The 25,622-nt window shown below is 49.8% G+C and overlaps 8 protein-coding genes across 8 annotated transcripts; 4 read left to right on the top strand and 4 right to left on the bottom strand.

The window, feature by feature from the left end:
* Window positions 1–965: 965 nt before the first annotated feature.
* MIC33 (putative mitochondrial 2-oxoglutarate/malate carrier protein) lies at window positions 966–1,928 on the top strand (the record flags this gene model as incomplete). Its single annotated transcript, XM_044811221.1, has 1 exon — window positions 966–1,928. One exon carries the CDS (start codon window positions 966–968, stop codon window positions 1,926–1,928), a length of 963 nt encoding a protein of 320 aa, XP_044672104.1.
* A 314-nt stretch (window positions 1,929–2,242) lies between these two features.
* On the bottom strand, window positions 2,243–4,090 carry KY384_002698 (uncharacterized protein; the record flags this gene model as incomplete). Its single annotated transcript, XM_044811220.1, has 3 exons — window positions 2,243–2,497; window positions 2,553–3,555; window positions 3,978–4,090. The coding sequence occupies 3 exons, from the start codon at window positions 4,088–4,090 to the stop codon at window positions 2,243–2,245; spliced, it is 1,371 nt and encodes a 456-aa protein (XP_044672103.1).
* Window positions 4,091–4,550: 460 nt separating this feature from the next.
* KY384_002697 (uncharacterized protein) lies at window positions 4,551–6,525 on the bottom strand (the record flags this gene model as incomplete). Its single annotated transcript, XM_044811219.1, has 3 exons — window positions 4,551–4,570; window positions 4,633–4,809; window positions 4,881–6,525. The coding sequence occupies 3 exons, from the start codon at window positions 6,523–6,525 to the stop codon at window positions 4,551–4,553; spliced, it is 1,842 nt and encodes a 613-aa protein (XP_044672102.1).
* A 3,019-nt stretch (window positions 6,526–9,544) lies between these two features.
* Window positions 9,545–11,371, bottom strand: KY384_002696 (uncharacterized protein; the record flags this gene model as incomplete). Its single annotated transcript, XM_044811218.1, has 3 exons — window positions 9,545–10,970; window positions 11,019–11,129; window positions 11,361–11,371. The coding sequence occupies 3 exons, from the start codon at window positions 11,369–11,371 to the stop codon at window positions 9,545–9,547; spliced, it is 1,548 nt and encodes a 515-aa protein (XP_044672101.1).
* A 6,276-nt stretch (window positions 11,372–17,647) lies between these two features.
* KY384_002695 (uncharacterized protein) lies at window positions 17,648–20,566 on the top strand (the record flags this gene model as incomplete). The annotated part of the gene is made up of 9 exons (XM_044811217.1): window positions 17,648–17,991; window positions 18,044–18,178; window positions 18,239–18,431; window positions 18,479–18,899; window positions 18,957–19,602; window positions 19,655–19,830; window positions 19,876–20,086; window positions 20,159–20,222; window positions 20,285–20,566. The coding sequence occupies 9 exons, from the start codon at window positions 17,648–17,650 to the stop codon at window positions 20,564–20,566; spliced, it is 2,472 nt and encodes an 823-aa protein (XP_044672100.1).
* Window positions 20,567–20,980: 414 nt separating this feature from the next.
* Window positions 20,981–21,981, top strand: KY384_002694 (uncharacterized protein; the record flags this gene model as incomplete). The annotated part of the gene is made up of 3 exons (XM_044811216.1): window positions 20,981–21,008; window positions 21,073–21,437; window positions 21,463–21,981. The coding sequence occupies 3 exons, from the start codon at window positions 20,981–20,983 to the stop codon at window positions 21,979–21,981; spliced, it is 912 nt and encodes a 303-aa protein (XP_044672099.1).
* Window positions 21,982–22,450: 469 nt separating this feature from the next.
* On the bottom strand, window positions 22,451–23,023 carry KY384_002693 (uncharacterized protein; the record flags this gene model as incomplete). Its single annotated transcript, XM_044811215.1, has 1 exon — window positions 22,451–23,023. The coding sequence occupies one exon, from the start codon at window positions 23,021–23,023 to the stop codon at window positions 22,451–22,453; it is 573 nt and encodes a 190-aa protein (XP_044672098.1).
* Window positions 23,024–24,396: 1,373 nt separating this feature from the next.
* KY384_002692 (uncharacterized protein) lies at window positions 24,397–25,249 on the top strand (the record flags this gene model as incomplete). The annotated part of the gene is made up of 3 exons (XM_044811214.1): window positions 24,397–24,481; window positions 24,697–24,964; window positions 25,045–25,249. The coding sequence occupies 3 exons, from the start codon at window positions 24,397–24,399 to the stop codon at window positions 25,247–25,249; spliced, it is 558 nt and encodes a 185-aa protein (XP_044672097.1).
* Between the last annotated feature and the right edge of the window lie 373 nt (window positions 25,250–25,622).

Below are 25,622 nucleotides of genomic sequence, written 5' to 3'. Positions count from 1 at the left end.
CCTGTCTCAAGTCAATAATCGCAGGCATAATCTAAAGCACTCCTTTCCGTGAGGATCTGAATCCTCGCTTAGACCAAAATAGGACGCACGATTATTTCGGTCCAGTTTTGTGAAAAATGCCAGCATCTTCATAGGCTAGAAGTGTATGGAGACGGTTCTGAACTGACGATAGATTACTGAGACCACATATCGGTCGTAGCATCGTATTCTGTGAGCAATCAAGATCGCTCCAAAAGAGACAGTGAAACGATGCAATGGAGAATGATCTCTCAATAGGTCGACTACAGAAGCAGAGGGTCGAGGTTGGTAGATTGTCGTTTCATAGATTCTCCAATTGGAAAGACGATATTGCCGAATGAAAGCCAGGAAAGTTTGGCAAAATTGAGCTTCGATTCGCTCGAACACATGTATTCTGCCCAAAGATCACACTTGACCAAACGTTCAATCACAAGCATTACCTAGCTTCCATCAAAATGATTCTATGCTTGGTTTTCGTCTCGTCGTTGATAGGAGCCTCCTCAGCCCTACGAGAACCCCGCTCTCACCCCGCAGCAGCCAGGAACCAACAACGTCCCACAAGCGCAAGACCGGGCAATTATGGGTCAGGCGAGGCAACCAGAAGGCTGCCTCGCTTGGCTTACACTGTTCCTGCTGGGAGGGACAGCTTCAATCCTCACGCAAAACTGACAGTCTATACAAGCTCTCAAGCCTTGATATCAGAGCCTCAATTGACTTTCGGGCATATAAAAACTCTCACCACACAGCTGGGTCAGCTTGCCGAACCCTCAACCACCAACCACCTCATCCTCATTATCTGGAATGACAGCGCGGAGCAGCTAGCCAGCTTGCTGCCTCGCTCCAAAGTGCCGCTAAATACTCATCCGCCGCATCCTCTGCGTCCTCTCACTCAAGCCCCAATCCCAACATCCCGGAAAACAACCTACGGGTCCCCGCCCACCACAACCATGACCTCCTCCTCATCTTCAACATCCAAAGCCGCCGAAACAGCCAAAACAGCAACCACAGCCCTCACCCAGCCCGCGTCCGAGACCTCTCCCGCCGTCTCCTCCTTCCTCCACCATCCCTACACTCGCGTCGCTCTCCCCTTCCTCAATGGTGGTCTTGCCGGCATGGCAGCAACCACATGTATCCAGCCCATCGACATGGTAAAGGTGCGGCTACAACTCGCCGGAGAAGGGGGCAAATCCGCCGGGCCACGGGCAACACCAATTAGCGTGACTCGCGAGATCATCGCCGCCGGGAAGTTCATGGATTTATACACCGGTCTGAGCGCGGGTTTGTTGCGGCAAGCCGTATACACGACCGCCAGGCTGGGATTTTTCGACACGTTTATGGGTGCCCTGACAACGCGCGCGGAGCAGAAGGGGGAGAAGATCGGGTTTGCGGGACGAGCGACGGCAGGTTTAAGCGCGGGCGGTCTGGCGGCGTTGATAGGCAACCCGGCGGATTTGGCACTCATCCGGATGCAAAGCGATGGGCTGAAAGCGAAGGAGGCGCGGGCGAACTACACGAGTGTGATCGATGCCCTGCGGAGGATAAGTAGGAGTGAAGGCGTGTACGCATTATGGAAAGGAGCGAGCCCCACGGTCGTGAGAGCCATGGCGCTGAATTTCGGACAGCTGGCGTTTTTTAGTGAGGCGAAGAGTCAGTTGAAGACGAGGACGGATTGGGGGTTGAGGACGCAAACGTTGGCGGCCAGTGCGCTGGCGGGGTTCTTTGCGAGTTTCTTTTCGTTGCCATTTGATTTCGTAAAGACGAGGTTGCAGAAGCAGACGAGGGCGCCGGATGGGTCGTTGCCGTATAAGGGGATGGGTCATTGTTTTGGGACGGTGGCGAAGGAGGAGGGGTTGTTGAGGTTTTACCGGGGGTTTGGGACGTATTATGTTAGGATTGCTCCTCACGCGTGAGTATGCCCTGGACGTTTTGGTGGAGCTTGCTGATTTGTGAACTAGGATGATCACGCTGCTCATTGCTGACTGGCTGAATTTGATCACTAAATGAGCCATCGACTGGACGAATACTTCGCGAGTTATGAATTTTGTAAAGCATTGGTGCTGGGACTGGGTAAGGTGTTGCAAATGCTATCGTGGCCGCAAAGTCGGCCATCTCGTTGATCCTTTCGCTGTCCCAATCTCATCGTTCCCTTATACATCAGCTCATCATGTCTCTTGATAGGAAAAGCCATCTAAGATAAGTGATTAAAATTTCCTCGAAACCTCTCTTATTCAATCTGATTGATCTGAGTACTTGGCACCATACTTGCATCTCGCCTCGTCGCTTGGCTCATCCTTTCTCGTTTGACGGCTTGCTTTGTGGGATGAGCTGGTGAACTTGTGACCTCTGGTTGTTGTGTTGGTGGCCTTCGAACGTCATTTTCATCATCTGACTCCTCATGACGCCGTTGTTCAGCCGCTTGTATTCGCTTGATCTTGCGAAGCAAAACCTGATTCGGCTCGAGATCATCAGCAGTGAGGGGCTATATTGTGCACGTTAGCATTGATTAATGGGATTGCTTGCTCAATCTAACTCACCACTTCACAGACAGGGCACCTCGCCACTTTTCGAGGTGCACCCCTTTCTCTTGGTTCTCGCCCAATCATTTGGATCATCTCTAAAATTGCGTCTCTCTCAAAATTATGAACGCATTTCTTGCTTTTTACGGGATCCTTCATTATCGTTAAGGTAATCGGACATTTCATCGTGACTCGTTCAGACTCGACCATAAAGTCCTCATTCGGATCATTCGCCTGGATTCCAGCGGGTCCACTGGACATCTGCGTTCCAGGGCCCTGCGAACCAAACCAAGTTGAAGCATGTGGCAACGGTGGAGCAGTATCACCCGGGTACTGAGAATCATGCACGACTTGCTTAAAGCCTATGTAGTCGTTATGAGAAGCGTAGCGGTCTGACATGGATTTATCCTCGTAATATCCTCCGTGCTCCGCGATCTTATGCTTCAATGTCTCGACAGCGCTCACGATCGCAATAGGGGTCGCTGCGGCGTCATCTTCATCTTCTTCTTCGTCATTTATGCGTCTCCGTTTGGGCCCTCGAAATTGGCTTGCACCAAGGGTGCTTTGAGTCGGAGCAAGCATGCCACGGTTGGCAGTTGCATTAGTGTCTAACTCTTGCAAAACGCGCTCAATGTGTTCGACCCCCGCTTTTGAATCAATCACTGCACGAACGTTCTCCTCTAGAATTTTCGTCATTTTGACCGTGTTTTCTCGCATGTTCTCCAGAGCCTCGTCACTGAAATCGCCACTCGCTTGCGAGCTTTGCTGTTCGCGTTTCTTCTGTGCTTTTTCATGTTGCTCTACCTTAGCGTGCAGCCGGTCGTTGATTTCCCCTGCTGCTTCTGTCAAAAGCTCGTTTGCCTTTTTTAATCTCTCTTTTAGAGGCTGGAGCTTGTGATTGTTGGGTAGATTATGAAGCTCGCGCTGAGACTCTTTATTAAGAGCATGCGTTGGGTGTTCATATGGTGGGAGCGTCGCTGGAGCATGCGACCGACGCTGTGTTGCGACTGGAGGCCTCATTCTATTTGAGGGCGCCATTGCATAAGTCTGAATGCAGAGCTCCGCTACAAATTATCAGATACGTATTGGTCTGCTCGTTGAGGCTGTCCAATCCATGCGTGGAAAAAACGCGCAAGGATGGAATGATAAGACGCTAAAGCCGGAAACAGACTAGCAGGAATCGCGACAGGGTCTTGGAGGGTCCAAGCTGCCAGCAGCTCCCCGCAACGTCATACCTCCCGCCCGCTCTTGTGGAATTTCCTTGCTTTCCTGCCGTTTTCAGAAAAATCAACAGTTCAAGTCGCGCCTTCTTTACGTTTTATCCCCCATACCGTGTCATCTTCTCCAACACCTTCAAGCACGTAGGGATACCTTCTCGCAGCTCCTCTCATCTACCTTCGGTCTATATCAGCTCATACTTCAGCCACCATGGGTCTCACTGACAGTATCTCCTCCCTCATCTCCTCCATCGCCGACATCTTTCGAGCTCTCTTCAACACGATCCTCTCGGTCTTCCAGACCTTCTTTTCGCTCATCCAAGACATCTTCTCCACCATTTTCAACGTGGCTCAAAACCTGATCAGCAGTATCTTTGATTTGATGAGCGGCCTTGTGGGGTTCGTGGTGGGCAACATTGTGATTATTGGCGTCATTGTTGTGGGGGTGTTGGGATGGCAGAAGTATCAGCAGAATCAGAAAAGCAGCATTACCGGTAGGAAGACGAAGTAGCTGGGTGGTCGGGTGGGTGGGTAATGAAAGTGGAGGACGCAGTAATGGACTCGACGACCGAGTCAACCTGGAAATGAAGGGAGTGGGAATTGCAGTGGGCAGAAGGTGGATACTGGAAACACCCTTGCTTCAATTGATGAGATGTCAGGATCGCAGAGCACTATTCATTCGTTATTGCCAACGACAGGAAAAAGACAAGGTACTTTGTGCATTTGTCGATTGAGATACCCCTTATTCTATTTAGTATAGTACAACGAATACAAGTTATTGTACAATATATCCCTACCGTCAAGAATCTATCAAAATCGCTGATCTATACATGCGAGACATTTATACAAGATGCAACGCCAATAGACATTTCTCTTCATACAACATTTCTCTTCGGTTGATTCCATCATTATCATTATTCGTAGCGGTTGATGATCTGTATCGTGCGTCAAGGCTGCCACGAGTTGCCTTCGACTTCTTGCTGTGACACGAATGATGTCTCGCTCGGGCTGGCAGTGGTGGCCCAAATCGAATGCTCCCCCGAGGATGTACTTAGTGCCTCTTGACCATGGAAATTTTGGATATTGGCATCTGGATGCGCCATCCTTTGAGCTTGGTGTACTGAAAGACCGTGCCTTTCGAATGCTTCCGAGCCAAGTTGTCTTCCCGGACTAGCTTCCTGTACCTCTGTTGGCGATGCTGTTGTAGGTCGAAAAGATAATTCCGGTGAGGAGTCTGCTTGCTTAGAAGCTGGCCTGGGCAGCTCCACCGGGTATCTGAATGAGCTGTCAATGGCAAGAGAGGGAAGATTCTGAGGAGCGCTAGTGTGGGGTGAGAGTGAGGGCTCTTTCTTCAGTCCTTCATTCGACTTAGTCATAGCGATTTCCGACTTTGTTGGGAACGAATGAGAAGCACTCGGATATGATGTAGGTGACAAGTCTACCTTATGGTCATCAGTCCTCGTAGTAGTCAGATCCGGGTTGGGGGACATTGCTTGATGCGCAGCAACGTAAGATGGAGGTGGCAGGCTTTTGATGCTGCTGTCGTCCGAACATGCTGTACCCATATCTAGCCGGGGCGATACTTGCTGCCTAGCACCGAGATAAGGTGGGGATGCCAGCCGATTAACGTTGCTATCGTTGGAATAGGCGGTGGTGAGATCCGGCCTTGATGGCGTTGGTTGTGGGGAGGCTAAGTAATTTGGTTGGGACAGCTGACTGATGTTACTGGAGTCAGAACTGGCTGTGGAGAGAGTGGGTCTTGATTGCGGCCTTTGAGCTGTGCTAAGGTAGCCCGGTGGTGACAGCCGTGGTATTTGACTTTCATCGGAGTTAGCGTTAGATAGCGCTGGTCTAGAAGGCGCCGATGATAGGTAGTCGCTAACTTCAGAAACCTGTCCAGAAGAATTGGTTGCAGCATTAGGCGGCTCGAATCCGTACGGGCCTTGCTGAGGTTGAGATTGCTGATAGGAGGCGGAAAATTCGTCGAGTGGTAGATCTATAGCCGACCAATCGGCTGGCGGGGAAACATTAAGACCTGATGGGTAGCTCGAGAAGTCCTCCGAAGGTGTGTAGAAGGATGACTGAAAGGCATCGCTGTATTGTGGTGCATTGCCCATGAGAGAGAAGTTGAAGTCAAGTGGGGCTAATTGATCTGTGCTCCGCGGCAGTGGAGATCCATGCTCTGACCTTGACGACCTCAGATTCGGAGCGATTGCTGGGATGTCCACGCGCGAAGAAAAGTCTCTTCCTTTATACAAAGGCAGGCTATCAGTGGATCGCCTCGCACTTGCTCCTCCTGGTACACTGTGAGGTATGGGCACCTTGTAAGGCATGCCAAGCTTGTGCGCAGAGTCATTGTGTCTGTGAGTGGGCTTGTGATGGCCATTTGTAAAAATGGTCAGTGAAGTCTCCGATCCAGCTTTGGCTAGTCTTGGTTTTTTGTTGCTGAGGGTCCTCATGGGAGCGACTCTAGGGTCGTCGAATTCAGGCACCGGATCTAGAGGCTCTTTCTTCAGTGCACAGGTGCATTTCATGCCGTGGCTGCAGCAGCAGGAGGGCTGTTCAGCGGTGTCAGATTGGTCGGACTCGCTTCGTTCCTCTGCATGATCTTCTTTTTTGTGTGGTTTGGAGCCGCATTCGCAAGCAGCATGGGTCGCTCGGCTCTTTCTCAATCCTCTACAGTGCGGGCACTGGCTCACCGGCCTGCCTTTCTTGTTGATGTGTTGCAAAGGGCGATCTGATACGAGCAACATGTCAGTCCAGAGTTCTTCCATAGCAGACAAGCGGCTTAGGGATTTGGGGTTTCATACCAGAATGTTGGCAGCTGCTGACCCGATGACCCCGCACGCAAGCCTCGCAAGCATATTTCTCTCCGTTGATGAGCATTTTCTATATGATGTTGCGAGCTCGAAGGATTGTGGGATCCCTCAAGACTCTGGTGGGGTGGGAGGGGAAAAGGCGGAGCAGCAAGCGAGGGCGGCGGCCCTATTCTTATGCTCTCGTGATTATCGCATTTGTCGTAGGTTGTCACGGGCGCCGTGGAAGAGAAAGGAAGGTGCTGATAGTGCCGTAGGTGATGATGAGGTACGCAATTTGATATAGAAGCCAGGCCGCCGGAGCCGTGGGAGGGCAGGAGTTGACCGCCGGTCTGGGTACTCTCGTATGTGCGTAAGAGGAGCGGTGGCTGAATATGCACCGCACGCGGCCTCTGCCTTTTGGCCGGGGCGATCCAAAGTATGATTAGGTGAATAATAATATTGAGTATCACGCCTCAAGACGTTGGGTAGACAGCAGGGAACTGCACCTCTGGCAACTTCTTTTATGCCATGTGAAGACGGAGAAGCACCAGCCACAAACAACGTACTAGACAGAACCTTTCTCAGGGTCCCCGGTCTCATACAACACCCATCAGCAAGCAATAAGCAGCTCTGGTTGGCTCATCTCTCCAGCTCAGTTCTCGGTCGCGATCTCGCCTTGGCACTCTTCAACTCACTCATAGAGAAATGGAGCTGGCAGCGGGCCCATATTAGACATCCGACGAGTGATGGACATCCAAGGCATCATACAGCGGAAAGCTGTCGCCCTACACAGTTTTCGATGCTTTATTCTCCGAAGCTGCATCTAGATCTGCGCGAGGAAAGACTCGCAATAATGAATGATCTGCGGCTGCAAGGGAAGAGGGAACCACAATGGCCCTACCAAGCTTGATAGAGAGAGGCAGCAGCCGGTGTAAAACGTTGGTCTTGGCTCCTAGATTCCGAAAGTCGCCTGAGTCGCACTTGGTCGCACTACATGCGCGACGCCCATTGGCCCTGAAACTGACCTGCTCACTTCGACGCGACCAGAGGTGCGCCGCTGCCAGTCCATGCCAGTCCAAGCCAGTAGACTAGCTTGGGGGCACAGCCTGGAGAGCAAGAAAATGACGCAGGCGTCATACTACTGTCATTGTACATATCTGCTCCCAGGCCCAGAGAGCCTCCCCACGCTGTCTTTCCCCTAACAGAGATTTCTTTCACTGTCCTCCCAGTGCCAGCAGGTAATGTGGTTCACGTAACGCCGTTGACTTGGATTCCCGCGTGCATTGAGAGTGGACTTTCTTTCAGGAACTAAGACCTACTGCCGTACAGTCCCTTTCGGTGCCGTCTAAATGGCTGTGCAATTGGGCTAGCTGTTTCGCTTGATGTTGTATTCTGTCCACAATCCCTTTTCTCTTCATCTCTAGTCCAATAATGACCAACTTTCATTTGGGGGGTGGGACGGAGTATCAAAAACCTGCAGTGTCTGAAATGACCACAGTCGACCGACGTCTCGAGCAGTTTCAGTTTCTCATCCAGACAGGTTGCGCCACAACTACATTCTGTCTCTGCTCGTCCAGTGCTGCGCGACATACTCTTGTCGTCGGCAAATTTCTTGATCGTTGTTTCACACGTCATGACTGAAATGTCTTTTGGCAACGATAGTAGACTTGTCATTTGGTGGTCCCGTGACCGCTCAAAGGGTGGCAGAAAGATCTTGAGAACAGGGATTGGAAGAAGTTGGCGGGGAACTGGAGGTGCATTCTACTTCGTCTGAATAGCAGATGTCTGTCCCAATGACGGTTTCTAGTTGTCGCATAGACTTTCCTTTTGATTAGATCATTCGAATAATTCTGTATACTGACTAGTTGGAGCAAAGCACGACCTCTTTAGACCTGCATAATCTATTAAGCCCTATGCGCTGGCGATCAGGTGCTTGTGAATCCCATACGGTCCATGATGGCCTTTCGCAAGCGCTTTGAGTTGCACACTAGTGGCTGTTCAACGTGTTCATTCTCTCGCGTGCGATGTCTCGAATCTATCGGAAGAACACAGAGTTTGTATGACTAAATCGCCATCCGAATAGCCTGGTTGCCCACGTTCTTTGGCGCTTGAAAGCGCTTCCGACAACCGCAAGCAACCCTTTTTCCGTAATAAGCATTTCTTCATTCGTCCACATTCTCGGGCCTTACTTTGACAGCGTGGAAGTCAGTGGTTCTAGATGGATATCATCTTGGAAGGGTGTCTCGTTGGATATGCTTCAATCATGTCGCACGCTAACGATGTCGCAACAAACTCGCATACCGGATATCAACATTCAGTAGTTGCTCAACCCCGCTCTTTGCAAAATTGAAATCATTGTCATCCCACATACCATTCAGTAAGGATTGGCATAGCTTCTCCACCATCATCTCGATGTCTATTGATCTACAAGCAGCTGGTCGGAATGTTTGGCTAAGATTTGAGCTTTTGTATTCTCTGCGAGTCTGCCGACTTTCCGAGGCTTCAGGGTCAAGATGTGATGCAGTGTGACGCGTCAGCGTCGGTGAGGAGAACGATGACGGTCCTCAGCTTTGCAAAGGTGTCCGATTGCTTACCTAAATTGTGCGCTCGGCATTCGTCTGCTCATTTGCCCTCGTCAAATGCTATGACACATTTGGGCTGATTAGTCGGCTGTGGTCATTCTATGCTTCTTCTCCAACACATGCTAGTTATAGAGACGTAGTCCAATTGAGGGTCAGTGTAAGAGATGCTTTAGTCTGAGCTTGTTTCGACAGCCACCGTACATATTTCAGGGTAAAAAAACCTTTACTTAAAGCCAAATTTGCAATTGTCGGCGGCCACGACGGTCAAGCAAGGCAATTTCGACATCGGACCTCAATATTGCGCCTGATTGTGGCTTGGGCGAGGAGTAATTAATACATCTCGACATAGGCCAAGCGAGAGACTTTGCACAGTATGCCTTCCTTCACAGATCAAATTTTGGTGTTACGTACATTCATTGCTTCTTCTTCTCGCTTCCATTCCCGTTAAATCTGTTATGTAAGAGAGCCATCCTCCCTTTCAGCTTGGCCTTCCATGAGTCCGTATCATAGCCCTCGATCTCATCCGCGCCGACGAAACGCCGCACGAGCAGATTGAAAATACTCCCGAAAGCCAATGCCATTACAGTACTCGTCAGGATAATGACATTGTAGGGCATACTGAAGTCTGGTGTTGGCAGTGGTAAGAGAAGACTTGTTGTTCGGACATAGGATGGCGCTATGTTGTAGTCGGACGAAGGAAGGAGGCGAATGATGGCGGGAGCTACATCAAAGCCCCTATTTGCATCAGGAGGATACTCCGTATAGCGGAGAATGGCTTTGTCAAAGTCGTAGGTCAAGACGACAGTCGAGTTGGCGGGGACTGAAATGACCAACTCGAGTTGAGTCCCTCGCTCACGGTCAAGTGCAGGCCTATATACAGTCTCTTTGATAATTGTGGCATCAGGTTGTGATGATGTAGAGACTCGTGCTTCTAGTGTGTGCAAATACGGCTTCATGAACCATGGTAAGCTTTCGAAGTAGACAAATTCGATGGCAGACCCTGTGCTGGGATTCGTGAGTAGTGTCTGGATGCCTCCGCGCTCCTGGCCATGACCAACAATTTGACGAGATGCATAGAGCGGTGGTGGATGGTGTGGATTGAACGTCTGTGGGCCAAGATGAGAAAGAACCATCTCAAATGGCTCTGATGGGTCGACTGCCCAGCATCTCTCACTAGTTTTGTTGACTAGCCTGGCGCTGGGAGGTGCCATAACTTCGCGCTCATCGGGAACATGAAGACAGACAGATTCTCGCGGAAAGCCAGCCGCATCGTCCGCCAAACAGGCGCCTTGGATTGGGCGCCCGAATATCTCAGCGACTGTCCACGATTGTCCACGCTTGACGTCTGACGGAAAACATGCATCATCTTGTACATAGATTTTGGACGCGTTACACAAAAGACCCTCATTCGGGACGGGTCGTGGAATCGGGTTGTCCTTTGGACGTTTCGACCGCTCAGTGTCTAGGACCATGTCCACAGTCTGTTCCATCTCAACCGTGCAATCTGTGTCTGGCACAAGGCATAACGATCGAAAATCAATGGCCATACTTTGCCACGAAGCGTCAAAGAGCTTGTGGCCATCCAGGAGGCTGGCGATTCCGGCATTACCTTTACAGGGCAACAATTTCAAAAAAGGGGTCAGATTTTCCGTACAGACAACTTCGCGAGGAAGCGAGCCGTGTAAGAGATAGAGATTCTCTGGGTGCTTATCGACGTGATACCCAGCAGGCTCGAAGGTCATGCGCGGTCGCGTTGTACGCGTAGAGTCGATGAAGTTCAATGAGGCACAGAATAAGCCTGAAAGGGCATTATTCAAGGTTGTCCATCTTGCGAATGACCTGCTCCAAATCAGTCGCGATCTCGAGTGAATGTCAAGTGATCTTTACTCTGCCTCTGAGCTTGCTTCTACCCATGCCCAAAGCTCAACGCCTGTTCCCCCTTCTTTCTGACCATCGTGAGGCCTTGTGCCCCAGCTGTCGTCGTCCCATCTACCGGAGCTAAACCTCAGGTGCAGCTCATGTATCTTTGAATGCTGCAAGATTTGTCCGAGGGAACGCGGTATATATCTGAAATTTTGCTGCTCGTACGACGCTAATGAAGCATTGCTCCAGAATTGGAACGACGCATGGAGGAGTGAGGTCCTGAGGGGAGTTATATCAAGACGCTCCTCGTAGTCTGTATCCGCTATGCAAGGACATGATAACGACAGGAACAGGCAAAATAAGAACCGTAGGATCATACCGTCATGTCGATTACAGAGGTTGTTAGCAGACAATCGCCGGCCATACTTGGCTGGTCAAAAGCCCGCCGAAATTCGAAGAAAGCGGGATTGATGTTGCGCAGTCATGATCAAAGTTACTTTGTGCGGTCACGCGGCCGCCCCCTCTCCCGCCACCGGGGAACCCTTTTCTCGAATGAGAACGATTATGTCCTCTCCGCGCGTACAGTGTGCTATCCTGAACAATTCAATAGACTCTTGATTGACTCCACCTATGATTTGAAGTTGCTGAAATGACCTTCTCAGGGAAGCTATCTTTTCTCATATATGTTCTCTTTTGATCTTCGATCTCTTTTTAGCATCACGGCATTGTGAATTACATCACTTGACATATCAACTTCATTTAGATGTCTCTAATAGCATGAGTTTTGCTCATTGCGAACCTCTCTTGGAGAAGCATGTTTCAAAGCTTCTTCCCAAGTAGAGGAAATTCACTAGAGGTTTGAGATATAAAGTCATCTCTGCGAGTATAGAGCATAGTCTATGCACCAGCTCAAACCATTTGTCGGAGACGTGGGATAAGCTCACGTAGACGACATGAGCATTTCCTTGAATGAAAGACTTTATCTTACATAGTGCCCTCTCCTAGAGCCTAATACAAGTCATCTACCAACGATTGACACCTTACCCAAAATAGCGATCCGAATATACATGTAGCCGACCTTCATTATTACCGCTCAAGAGCATAATATCCTCTTTTTCACAGCTCCTATTTACACAATCAAGCCAACAGCTCCCACAAGTCCAAACACCCATTTCCCAACAACGTATAGACGTTCAGAGCCTCCCGTAAACGGCGCCACGGTTGGTGTCACGCCAGTGGCAGTAGGAGCAGAAATGGTCGCATTACCAATAAGATAGGACGGCGTAGCTATGGGGATCGAGGTCGAGGGCGGCGGTGTTGAAGATGACGGAGCTGGAGATGCAGCGGAGCTGGCTGGCGCTTGAGAGCTGGCTGGAGCAGCAGCAGGCGCAGAGCTAGACGAGCCCGGGGGAGAATAGTTGGTTGGGAGCTGTATGTTGTAGCGTTTGGCGCAGGTGGCATAATCTTCGGCCTTTCGGGAAGTCAGCATGTCGTGCTAAGTTGGAGAGGAGGAAAGCAATAGGCTTTCCAAGCGGAGATTGTTGGGATTGAGGAAAGCTTGAGCTTACGCCGTGGCAACATTTGTTACCGATTCCAAGGCACTTGTCGCCGGAATAACAAACATAAGCTGCAAAAGTCAAGGTCAGCTCATCATCTTCAACTTACATGCTTTGCAATTCAAGTCATGCGTTCTTAGGGGGTTGAGGATGACTCACTACCACCAGGACAGCAGATCTGTCCCTGAAACAGACAGATGGAGGTGCCACATTGGTTTGCGACTGGGCAACTGTCGGTTGAACCGGAATTCTCAAGGGAGTAGATTTGTTGCCGTGCCTCGAGGAGGTGTTTACTACCCGCTAAAGTCACGCTGGCGAGTGCGGAGACAATGAGAAGACGCATCTTGGCTGAGACAACGAGTGATAGATATTATTCTTACGATGAATGAAAGCAAGAGACACTTGGAGGTTTTGCCTTGATGTTTGGCAGAAAGAAGGATAGGACAGGACAGTGCACGCACTTCAAAGACAGGTTTTGAAGAGGTATGAGGAAGACGATGTATCAGCAGGAGAGATATCTCTCAATATCATTCATCTAGGGGGGCCAGAAGCGTCTGGGCAGGTCACCTTTCATTTCGCAGCCTTACGTACACTTGATTCGCCTTGTCACTGAACCAATCGATTGTCTGAGAATGTCGATAGTCTACTGTTCGTTGAGAGTGTGCCGCTTATACTTGCAACAGGATCCCAGTTAATGGTGAACATAGCGGCCGCATTGACTTGGCGTGCAGGACCGGACGTATCAGATCCAAATTTGACAGGTTGGTAGGATCTTGCTGTGCTTGTGGAACCGAAATGAAGCTTGGCAGCGAAGAAGATCGACATGCGCGGGGCGAACAAGTAGCATTTGGTGCAGATATAGCATATGCAAGCCTGAAGACAGGAATATAGAGCTACGCTCCAGAGGTCTCGTTCATGGCAACATTTGGGGAGCTCGACGAGTCAGGTGCGATTCCTTCAAGATCTTTCGTAAGGCTGTGAGCGAATGAACGCACAGATGCAAAGTTTCAGGGGCTGATAGTTACCAACAGCTAGAACTAGGTTGCAACGGTAGGCCTCAACCCTACCAAGCACTCGGCACCTCTTTCCCAGAAGTTCTCGCTTTTTGATTGTTCTACCAAAGAGCCTGAGCGATTTCTCCCAAGGCTGGAATACATGGGTCAAATGCCGTAACCGGTGAACTGGCGCTTAGCTGTACTTTCGAACTCGAAATGAGTAGTTCACTCTGAAGAAGACCTTCTTGAATGGCTTTGAACGCCATTCCGTAAGCAGATGTGTGGAATGGACGTCTTCGTTCACTTTTATGAAGATTAGGAGGTCTTCAAGTGCTTGAAGACGGCTCCTGTATCCACGCGTCTCCGGGTTATCACCAGCTTGTTTTGTGACCGTTGCCTAGTGCATTCAAATGTTGGAGATCTAAGACTTCTGTCATCTATAGAGCAGAAGGAATGACTCTGAACATTGGTGAATCGAGAGATGCCAACAATTGACATGAGGCCCCTTTGAAGAATTAAGCTGTGTAAGCCTGTCTCCGTGGCTGGTATTGCACCTAACGACGTGCAACATTATCGATCCGAGGGCAGGCATGATGATCCTCAAGGATCGTGACTTTTATGATCTTCTCGGTCCGCAATACTCAAGCTGTTTTTAAATGACCGGTTGAAGCCGGTGAAGCCGTCACCAGGACTTAGCCGTGTTTAACCATTCATTTAAAGACAGCTTGAGTAGTAGGCGCTGTCGTTTTCAGCGGACAATAGTCAACCATTTCCCGCCAGTAATAGCGGGATGTAGCATGAATACTTTTCGGGAAAGCCGAGGAGTACCTAGTACACAGATATCGGGACATGGGATGCTGGGGAATCACTGAGGGGTTCGGAAGCCTTATCGTTTAAGCTGGGAGAATGACGCTGCCGTTAGAGAACAGGCCAAAGGCGATGAGTATCAAGCCGAGTAAAGGCTTGAGGAAAGCCCGCAAATGCCGGCAATCTGAGTTGCCGCAGCCCAAAAGAATCTAATTCGTGATAAAGCGCAACGGGCAAGATCACTTCAGAAACCGGAATTTGCATGAGGAAAAAAATAAGACATGGAACTTTATAAGAGCATTGTGCAGGGAAGAGGCCGCATTGTGGGCCGTCGTTACCTCCTGGAAAGGGTTTCTTCAACAGAAGCAGATATCTTGGAGTAGCATGGAGCTCAGCCGCAATTGGCAGATAACAAGGCACTACAGAATTGGTGTCGCCTCCAACATGATTGCATTGCACTTGACGGCCACATACTCGCTAATAGCGTACCCTGCGTCGAGTGGGAATGGCTCCATGATTAAGGAAACGCGTCATAAGCATACCGGCACCCCCAGCCTGAGCCTGTTAGTACAACGGTGAATGGAATTCAAAAAGCGATAAAACTCTGCAGAATGGTCATCGTGGCGAGATGGAAAACCACATTTGCCGTTTGATCTGGCCGTGGATGCCATATAACTCCAAATGTGTTTATCTGGCACCCTTTTCAATTTTCCGAGGGCAGTCTTATCGTAGGCGGTATATTGGAGTCTCTTCGCCAAGCTAAGGAGAACTTCATAGGTACATCCAGGTCAATTGAACCCCAAAGGCCAGAGGGTAAAGCGTGAGGCGTCCGTGGTCTCATGGCACTGGAAAATGGTGAAGGGCTTTCCTTGCCCTAGTAAATATTGCCATGATAATTGCAGGGGCGGATCATTGCAGGTAGCGTTGCTTGTCAAAAATTAAGCATTGCTACCTTCATATCCATGACAATAATGAAAGTTTACGAGGCTCTTCCATTGTTGAAGCGAGCCAACGGAGCTTGGCGCCCCTGAACGCTCGAGCACCAAGGAATATCTCGCCTTACGCGCAGAAAGGGCTAGATTCACCTGTCCAGCCTCTGATGAGTAGACAAGCCTAAGCTCATGCAGATGCCCACATGGACATTACTGAGGGTTTGTGCATGAAGCCCAAATCTCCCGTATTCGCAGCGCGCCTCGGGCCGACGTACAATCCTTCAGTGCACCGAGAGCATGGTTTTGCTTCTCGGAGGTGATACAGTGAAGATTCGTGTGACCTCGATAGATCATTTGTCGGCTGAATATTTCTCTGCCACATTTGGCGTGCAAGCTTCAAGCCACTCGTCAAATGACGCATCGAGTTCGCTTAAATGATCAATTGACCCAACCTTGAAGTGTGGGAGGAACAAGGAGATTTGCCAACTGCTGTTCCACCCCAGAGCCAACGCAACGTCACTATCGGCGGCCCTAAGACTGGAAAAGTTTTGGCGTTGGGAAATAGGTTTCCTAGTCTCATACAAGCGATCCACGGAGCAGAAAGAAGGGTCATTCTTGTCAGCCCGCATACCCACCGCTGTATACATGGGCTTGCTTTAGCGCGTAGAATGAAGTTTTGGCGGTCAGTCGGTTGCTATGGACGAAATGTTTTCGGGATTTATCTATGAGGATTCCATGGCCCGCCACACCCGAAGACGATCTCACCAATGGTCTGCTGCAAAGACTGATTCATGAAGGATTTCCACAAACGACACGGAATTCCCAAATTGTTAGCATCTTTGGGGGCCCCCCTCGGCCGTATTCGAGGACGGGAAAAGGGGCGAGAACGGGCGATGGGTAAGGCGGCGTAAAGGCTAGAGTGGATTAGGCTTCGGTCTGGGGTAGCCGGTAAAGGCGGGAAAAGCTGTCAATGTTTGTGTCACTTCACTTAGATACGATCTAAAATGCGGGGCAGGCTTGACCACGGGCCTGGCTAACGCTTCGGACAGCACCTTAAATGAACAGGCTACTCTCCCTCTCTCCCTGCCTGGCGAAACAAATCCTCAAGCAAATCCATCATTGCAAGGCAAGACAATAATCTCGCATTGAGGTGTAATCTCGACGTGCAGCAGCACGCTCCTGAGACTATGTGGGGGTAAAGCAAGCTGACATTGCAACGTTCGGGGAGATATTATCCGAGCATTGGCTGTAGAGCAGCACCCATTGGAGCGCTCACCGGGAAAGTCTGTACTCCACAATTGCAAGCTTGATTATTGCAACCACAACGAATATTCTGACTGAACCCGATGAGCGTTTCCTGTTGTGACCTGATGTGGCAGGAAAACTCTCCCCGATTGAAAGCCACACACGGCAAGCGCGCCTGGCTAGAGGCTTTTCCATGGCCTTCCATAATCCTCATTGGAGGCTTCATACACACACATCGAGTCATCAAAGACCAATGTGGAGGCTTGTGGCGGCACCTGCAGGCTCCGGCAATCTAGATTCTGCCTTTGGACCTGGCAAATTGGACCGCGACCAGCAGAAGATCTCACTTTCGCGAGAGCCGGTTCAGGAAGTGAGGTGGCGCAATATCAAAGAAGCTGCTCTTATGCACGTCGCCTGCATAGGTCCAGGATTACATCCACACAATTCGGCCACGCATCGCCAAGCTCGAAAGCTTGGTCAGGGAAGTTGCGCAAAAAGTCTAATGAATCGCCAATTTACACGCCGTGGCTGAGAAGCGGGCGAATAAACGGGATGTCTACAAACACAAGCAGAAGTTCCCTCTCCAGTTGTCAGGCCAGAGCGCAACCGTTACCGGTCCGGGGCTGCAGCTAAATCGGATTCCATGAATGCCATCTGCGGGGAGCGCATTGAGGCTAACCGCTTCGAGCTTGAATTCAGGCCCAAAGTATGCGAGATCGGAACGCATCTTCCAAGATGCTCCAATGATGATATGCAGCTTTACGTATTTTAGACCGGAATGGGATCCGTCTATGCCCTTCTCGTCCCACCTCATCATTAGTTTCGAATCCACACAACGGCGACAACGGCGCTAGCGAGAGACAGCACAGCGATCCAGCTGGACGGTGCACCAAATGTCGTCTATTTCCCCGCTGATCCCATGCTACGCACGCATGGCTAGACCTGACGAGCAATCTTACCCCTGTTGTGCTATGAGATGATGGTGGGGACTGCGACCCAGGTAGCTGCAATGCAGGTAGCTGCAACTTTGATTTGACTGGACTGCACAATGCATAAGAGCATGGCGCGTCCCTCCGACTCGGAGCTTCATTCTCCAACGCGTCCAAGTCCAAGGAGTCATGTTGTTCACTTACTTGCTCGTCCTCCTGGCCGCGTTTGACCTGTCCTTTGCAAGGCTAAGTCGTCGAGCTCCAGGCGGAAGCAGTAACAAAGTCGTCAAGCATGGACATTTCCCTACTGGCCTACCCGGGGGCAGCAAGACATATCGAAACCGAAGGAGAGCATCTCTTGCTCAGCGTCAAGCATCCAGTGCGACTGGATGTGGAGCCAGTGGCCAATTGACCGTGAAAGCGCCAAGTTCAAACATCTTTGCAAGCTTAAGCGATGATGATGCGGCATCGGTGATAACCTTCCTCCATGCTCAACCAAGCCTCAACTTGACAGCAGCTGCGACCGCGACAAGGTAATGCTCCTAACAAGCTACATCAGCGAGTATGACTCTAAAACTGGAATAGTTGGGACAACAAGATACAGCAAGTGGAGCTGTTGCAACCAAACAAATCGGATGCTCTGTCCTACCTGGATTCAGGCTCTGCGGCACCAAAACAATACGTTCGCGCTGTCATCCGATTTGGCGCAACCCCTGAGCCGTAAGTCATCTACCGAGACGCACAGCTCACAATCACCAAGCTAATCCGGGTATGTCTCAGCTACATCCAGGAGTACCAAGTTGGGCCTTTACCCGTCACCAATGGGTCAACTAGCTTGACCGAGCTGAACTACATATACAACAAAGGCCGGGGCTACCAACGTCTCTACGATCTGGACTTTGAGGCCTTGCTACCCTTCGTCTATGGAGTCACTGGCGGAGTTGCTGATATCACAAAGCTACTCATCAACGGGGTGAGTATATTCTCCTGTGCCTTGACTGCGCTAATCACATCAAACAGACAGCTACAGGAGCGCCAGATGATACTCTGACGGTCTCTGGCAATACCCCTCTGATTCACGAGGACGACAAGATTTTTCAGTGGAACCAATTCTACCCGCTGCATACTGGCGCATGTATCGACGAAGAACTGCTACCAACTGGACTGCAGTTCAAAGCAGACATTACCGGCCGTGACCCTGCTGGATGGTCTGTTGTGGCTTGGTACTATAACGGAATCTTTTATGAATCTGAATTGGCCTTCCGTTCGGCAATCAACTCCACAGGCTTCGTGAATGTAGGCCCAAATGTGGATGGCGATTGGGCATGTACAGATTACAACAACGATCCTTTTCCCCATGATGAGCTCAGTCCTCCAGTGCCTGTGCAGCCCGATGGCCCACGTTTTTCTGTGGATGTACAGGAAAAGTACGTAGAGTGGAGTAAGTTGCATCCTCCCGTGACAATGTGAATGACGATGAGTCTAATAAGCGTGAAAGTGGACTTCAGCTTCTATCTTTCATCAAACAAAGACTTGGGTGTGCAACTGCACGATGTCCGATATAAAGGTGAGAGAATTATCTATGAACTCGGACTCCAAGAAGCTTTGGCACACTATGCCTCCGCATCCGACCCCTTCCAGGCGTACAACGCGTATCTTGACAGTCAGTATGGCTTCGGCCAATCTTCATTCCAACTAGTCAGTGGTTTCGACTGTCCAGCATACGCCTCCTTTCTCAACACGTCATATCACTCGGGAGAGACTTCTCACACTCATCCCAATAGCATATGCATGTTCGAATTCGATACTGCATATCCTGTTCAACGTCACACCACGCCAACCTATGTGTCTGTCACCAAAAACATTGCTTTCATCATACGCCATGCTGCCACTGTTGGTAATTACGATTATTTGTTTGATTATGAGTTCTATCTCGACGGCTCAATTCACATCACCGTTCGTGCATCCGGGTATATTCAATCTTCTTTTTATACGACGAACTTCCCAGCCTCGGACGGCTTTCACATCCACGATCATTTGGCAGGATCCATGCATGAGCATGTTCTGAACTACAAATTAGACTTGGATGTTGCTGGGACCAAAAACAGTCTCATGAGAACTGCATTAGTACCTGCTACTGAGACGTAAGTCCTCCGATGCTGAACCCGTCCGATTTTGCACTAACACCAACCTCAGATATCCTTGGTCCAACGGCAAAGCTAGGAACACGATGAAACTTGATAGGTCATTCATCACGTCGGAAAACGATGGAAAGTTGAATTGGGACGCTAATAACGCCGTATTCTACTCTATTGTCAATAAGGACCAGCCCAACCAGTATGGTGAATACCGCGGCTACAAGATCATGCGAGGTAAATAAAGCATTGCGTGCCTGTCAGCTTAGCTAATCTTTCTAGGCACTGGAAACAACAATTATCTAGTCATTCAGAACTCGACCACTCTAGGCCCCTCGGTCAATTGGGCTGACCATCACCTCTACGCTGTTCAGCGCAAAGATAATGAGCCTCAGAGTGCGCATCCGTACAATGGTCGAGATCCGACTGTACCTTTGGTCGACTTCGCCAAGTTCTTTGATGGGGATTCACTAGATCAAGAGGATATTGTTGTGTAAGTAGTGTTCTTCTACTTGAGGCTCTGAAGCAAGTTGTAGAATCAAGACTAATTTTACTCGATTGGCAGGTACTTCAACCTGGGCATGCACCACATACCCGATACTTCCGACATACCTAACACAGTCTTCACTGTAAGCCATTGCATAGAGCCGACCTGACTAGTACTGTATCACTAATTGCTGACACTCTACAGTCCGCTCATTCATCCTTCATTGTGGCCCCTCAAAACTATCTCCTCAGCGACCCATCGCGTGGAACCATCCATCAGACGCGCATTAACGTTATCAACGGCTCTGTCACCGACGCTCTAACGTTCGGCGCTAAGCAGCCAACATGCGCACTCGATCTATCGCAAACAGCACCTGATACCCAGACCTTCATTGGCGAGGTATACATCAATAAGTTCCCCTATCATTCAGACGCACAGATGATTGGGAATCCCTTCGACGGTTTGGAGCCAAGTGATCTACTATGATGGCAAGCTGGCACTCGATGTTCAAAGCCCAGTCCTCAGTTTGGTAGTCTACTGAGCAGGTGCACCACCTAATCATAAAAGCAGTATTTCTCAATGTACATGAAAAGATTCTGTTCATAAGTATATACATTCGTTCATATTAATCAAAGTAAGCAATGTCTAGTTTAATAGACCAAGACATCTGAAAATCGCATTCATTGGGTGCTAGGAAAAATATATCCCCCACCAGCCCCTATTGTGACTGATAGTGTGCGCAATAACTCTGCAAGTCAGGGGTTGGAGTCTTGTAGTGTGTGCCTTGAACCCTAAGTCTAGTGCCAATTCGGAAGCATGCCCAAATTGCGATACTTTTGTTGCGATAACAGATGACTGGTCGGTTCGTCTTCCAAACAAACCAATCCATAGTTGCCAAACATGGCGGCAGAACAGAGACGGCTACTCGGTCAGTCCTCGAAAACCCTCTCTACCCTGATCACGACGCGAGTGCTAACATCCTTTTTATGCAGAGCAGCTTATGGGCTCTGGAGCCTCAGCCCAACATGCTCAACTTTCTCTGTCGGACTCAAAAGTCTGTCGTTCCTACCTCGCCGGCACCTGTCCACACGATCTCTTCACAAACACCAAGCAAGACATCGGTCCCTGCCCGAAAGTGCACAGCGAACAGCTGAAGTCCGAGTATGAGGAGAAAGAGCCATCAGAGCGAGCAAAGCTGGGCTTCGAATACGATTACATGAGAGATATGCAGAAATACATCGACGAATGCAACAGGAGGATAGATGCCGCACAAAGGCGACTGGAAAAGACGCCCGATGAGATTCGGCAGACGAATGAGCTGGCACGTACAAAAGCAAATTTTCTCTCGAGCGCTTTGGTGAGCTAACGACCAACTCTGCTAGCTCAAACAAATCTCTGACCTCACCCAATCCATCAATACCGGCCTTCTCGAAGTCGCCACCCTCGGCGAATCCTCCTCCATCTCCCTCGCCGTAACTGAGCACCATAAGATCCGCGTCGCGAAAGCCGCAAAAGAGGAGAAGGAGCGCGAATTGAAATCTTTGAGTGACACCAGCGGTCCCTCCGGCCATCAGAAATTGCAGGTCTGTGATGTCTGCGGCGCGTATCTGAGTAGGCTAGATAATGATAGGAGGTTGGCGGATCACTTTTATGGGAAGATGCATTTGGGCTATGCGCAGATGAGGAAGACGTATGATGTGTTGCAGAAGGATATGAAGGGGCGACCGCCACCTGTGAGGGATGAGTCGCAGGATATGAGGGGAGGGGGAAGGGATGAGGGCTGGGGTGATAGACAGGGTGGGGGGTATGGAGGTAGAGGTGGCTTCAGGGGAGGTTATGGTAGAGGTGGTGGTGGTGGTGGTGGTGGTGGTGGTGGTTTCAGAGGTAGGGGAAGATGGTGATGATTTCTGTTCAGGAATTCTTGAGCTTTAGCGAGGCGCTCGGGAGCGATCTCATGTCCAATGAGAGGATTGATTATATTACTACAATGATATCGTGGGTATTATTTCTCTTGCGCCTCAGTCACTTGGTCCGCCCAACTCTGTATGTCGCTCTTGGCCATCTTGTCCGGCGGCACATTCTTGCTGTCCTTCGGTTTAGAAGTAGACGGCAAAGCAGGAAAGTCGTTCACAGGATCCGGAGCGCGCTGCTCTCGTTCCTGAATCTTCGGCTGGAAGCCACCACCTCTTCCCCTTCCCCTCCCTCTGCCCCTGGCCCCATATCCGTTCCTCTGCCCGTACCCTTCTTCCTCAGGCTTGTCCTGGAACAAATCATTCTCCCTCCCTCCTCTGCCTCTTCTCCCACCTCTGTCTCCTCTGATCCCCACGCTCCCATTGTACCCTCTCCTAAATCCTCTTGCAGGCTCGGGTTTCACCTCCTCCTTCCCTTCATCCCATTCTCTTCCCCCTGAGCTCCTAACTTCCTGATCCTATTCCGCTCCCTCTCCATATCCATCACCCGTCTGGCCTTCCCCTCTTCTTGCCGTCGAACCTGCACCTTGGCTTCTCGAGCATGAAAGTCCGCTTCGTCTGCCTCGGCTAAACGATGGGCTTCTGCGCGCTTGGCGCTGTTGAGTTTGGCGGCCGCGAGCTTGCTAGATAGTTCTTCTTCTGTGAGTTTGGGCTTGACGAGGCCGCCGGTTAGATGGCGGTCGCCACGGACTGGGGCGATACGGGGCGCTGTTGGTGATTGGGCGATGACATTGGTGGATCGTGCGGTGGGTGGGGATGTTGGGGTTGGGGAGTTGGTTAAAACTGGGGCAGGTGGCTGGTCGGGAGGTTGAACCTCTGATTCTTTGCTTGGAGAGGCTGAACGGTTGTTTTGTAGTTCCAAGGGTGGGGTTTGCTCGGTTTCGTAGATCTGTGGGGTGGGAGCTGGAAGAGGAGTATAATCGTCGTCGAAAAACAAATCATCCGGAGCTCGTGTTTGAGCGAATTCGTCCATTGTGAAGTGTGTGTGTAGTACGAGCACGGTTATCATATGTGTTTAGCAGGTCCACGAGCCAGTCCTCGGAAAGGCTTGGCACTGCGAATTTTAAGGGTGGGTTCCGGACAGAAGCTTTTCTTCTTTGGTCAACGATCCTTATTCTTGTTTCTCGCTATGGCATAGCATTAAGATCAGACGATAGCTTCTGTAAGCGACTGATAGCGATGCCAGACCTTCTTTCGCCGAGGATCATGCCCAGCTCAGGGTTCTAACGCCCCCATAATAAATGCATTGCAAATCGCGGGCCACATGAATTCGCTAGTCGATCCAGAGGATAGTATTCTCCTACCACATTGCTCCCCCTGCTGACAGGGTTGGCTGATCAATTGGCTTGAATACTTCCATAGCGGGCTCTGCGGTAGCCATTTTAGTTTCGCAGTCTTGCAAAACAGCCTGCAATCATTACTTTTCTTACTTTTCTAAAAGAAGTGATACCGTGGTTAGATCTATCTAGACGTCTGAATTGTGAGGAACTGACTAAAAGAGTGATCGTCTCATCCAATGTAGTATAATCAAACGGATTTTGTTGCCACGGAAACTGTGTCAAGGACGCGGTCGCGACGAAACGACTCTCTCCAGCAATTTGACTCTTGTAACAGAATCTACAGATATGGAAACCCTCTTCTGGACAAGGTGTTTGAAGGTCAAAGTCAATTGAAACAGTGACCGTGAATCTGAAGAATGTTACCCTACGAAATCTGGCACACTTCCCTGCAAAAAGGAAATCCTTCAGCCTCGCGTCTCGAAATCGGCGGCTGCGGCATGGAGTCGGATCATTTAGCCTCACGCGTGACCCAATTGCAAAGTAACCTCTTGCTCAGCCTAACGCAGCCGTTCAAGCTTCAAACAAGCTAAGACGATCCAGACTCTGGTGTAGCAAATACACCACAAGGCTATCAAAGCTGCGCCGCCTTCCCTGCTTTTGTGATACTGACAACATGCCGTTTTGTTTGCAATTTTGTCCAATCGGCCGTGATTCTTTTGAGCTACACAGTAATAGAGACTCCCTTATCTGCAGCCTTTAGTTGATATCTGAGGTTTCAGTCACCCTAGTATGCAGGCGAAGGAGAGAGAATAGATTTGGGCGCGTAATAATACTTGCTTTGCTGTCACAATGCCAGTCTACTACTCGTGCCAATGAGGATAGAGAAATCTATCCTTCGAAATTATACAAAAGCTAGCCCTTTCTTCTGTCTTGGTGCATTTCATCAATGCTTCGGATTCTTCAATCATTCACGCTTGAAAAAGAAAAGTATTACAGAGAAGAAGGCTCGATCTTTTCCATCACCTGTCAATTGTAGCCGTTAATTTCACCCCTTGAAGTCTTCGCAATGGGCTGCCATTGTCCCATCCTCCCCATTCTCCGCACCTGCGCGCTGTTCTTTAGCCTTGTCGTTCTAGCTGGCACAGGCGATAGTATGAAAACCCTTCGCTTCCTCTTCTACTTCGTGTTGTTTAGACCTATCAGAACTAACAGGCAGCACTCACAGTCGTCTACAAATTTTCTCAAGCTCGCGAAGTAGCCACTCAGGTCGAGCAAAACTTTACTGATCTCAAACCTCCCCTACCACAACTAATTAATGATCACATCCTCGCCACCCCGAAAAGGATATACATTGGAATGTTTGCAGGCTCTTGGACGGTACTCATACTGCTCTACCTGATGATCTTCTCGAAGGTCAAAGAGGCAAAGTTCGCCCCACGAGGAACAGTCCTACTCTTCGAGGTCTTCACGGTTGTATTCTGGCTCGTTGCAGCTATTGCTCTGGCTCTGTTTGCGGTTGAGATCGAGTTGATATGTTATGCCGCAGACATCATTTCACGCTCGGGCGTGCTTAAGAAAGCCGTCGAAGTTTGTGTGCTGACGAAGGTTATCACTGCTTGTGCGGCAGCCTCTTGGTATGTCAATTCTTTGTTAATCTGATTCTTGGTGAGATATATTGAGCTCTCGCTGACCCTTAATACCGTGGTGCTTGTAGGCTTATCTGGTGTATTACTTTGATCATTGTCAGTGTACAAGGATGCCGTTCTAAAAAGACCAAGAAGAAGGCTTTACCTCCACCCATGCCTGGCTACAATGTATATGGAGCTGGCTCTCAAGGGTACGAGATGGTGGGCAGAAGTGACTTAGGTGAAGCTGAAAAAGGAGTGCGAGTCACTACAGTTCCCGTGGCTACCCGCTAGCTGGTATCTCTTGATTACCATACCAAGGATTTCTGGGGAATCATGATGTTTGGCTGGAGCGCAGGCAGCTTGATATGTCCTTCACTCAGCACTTTTCCCAGTCTGTGTTTCTGCTTTGAATGAAGCAACGGCCTTTTCGTAGCGTAAATGTACATGTCTTTATTCCCATTTTTGATTTCTGTCGACTTTCACGGCATTTGAAAATTCTCTATGTCAGTGGCGACTGCTCTCTGTAATGTTAGAAGCTCGTTTCACTCTTTATCTGTCTCTCTGATTGGAGCTCGATGACTGAAGAGAAATCCCTAGCGCTGCAAATTATGTCGCCATGCCAAAATTAGTATTAAGGAAGTTTCAGCGTCGAACGCGTGCATTG

This window comes from Bacidia gigantensis (genome assembly GCF_019456465.1).
Source record: "Bacidia gigantensis strain McMullin 20006 chromosome Unknown contig_156, whole genome shotgun sequence".
In the NCBI taxonomy this organism is placed as follows: Eukaryota; Fungi; Ascomycota; class Lecanoromycetes; order Lecanorales; family Ramalinaceae; genus Bacidia; species Bacidia gigantensis.
This window is presented reverse-complemented; position numbering and strand designations above follow the sequence as displayed.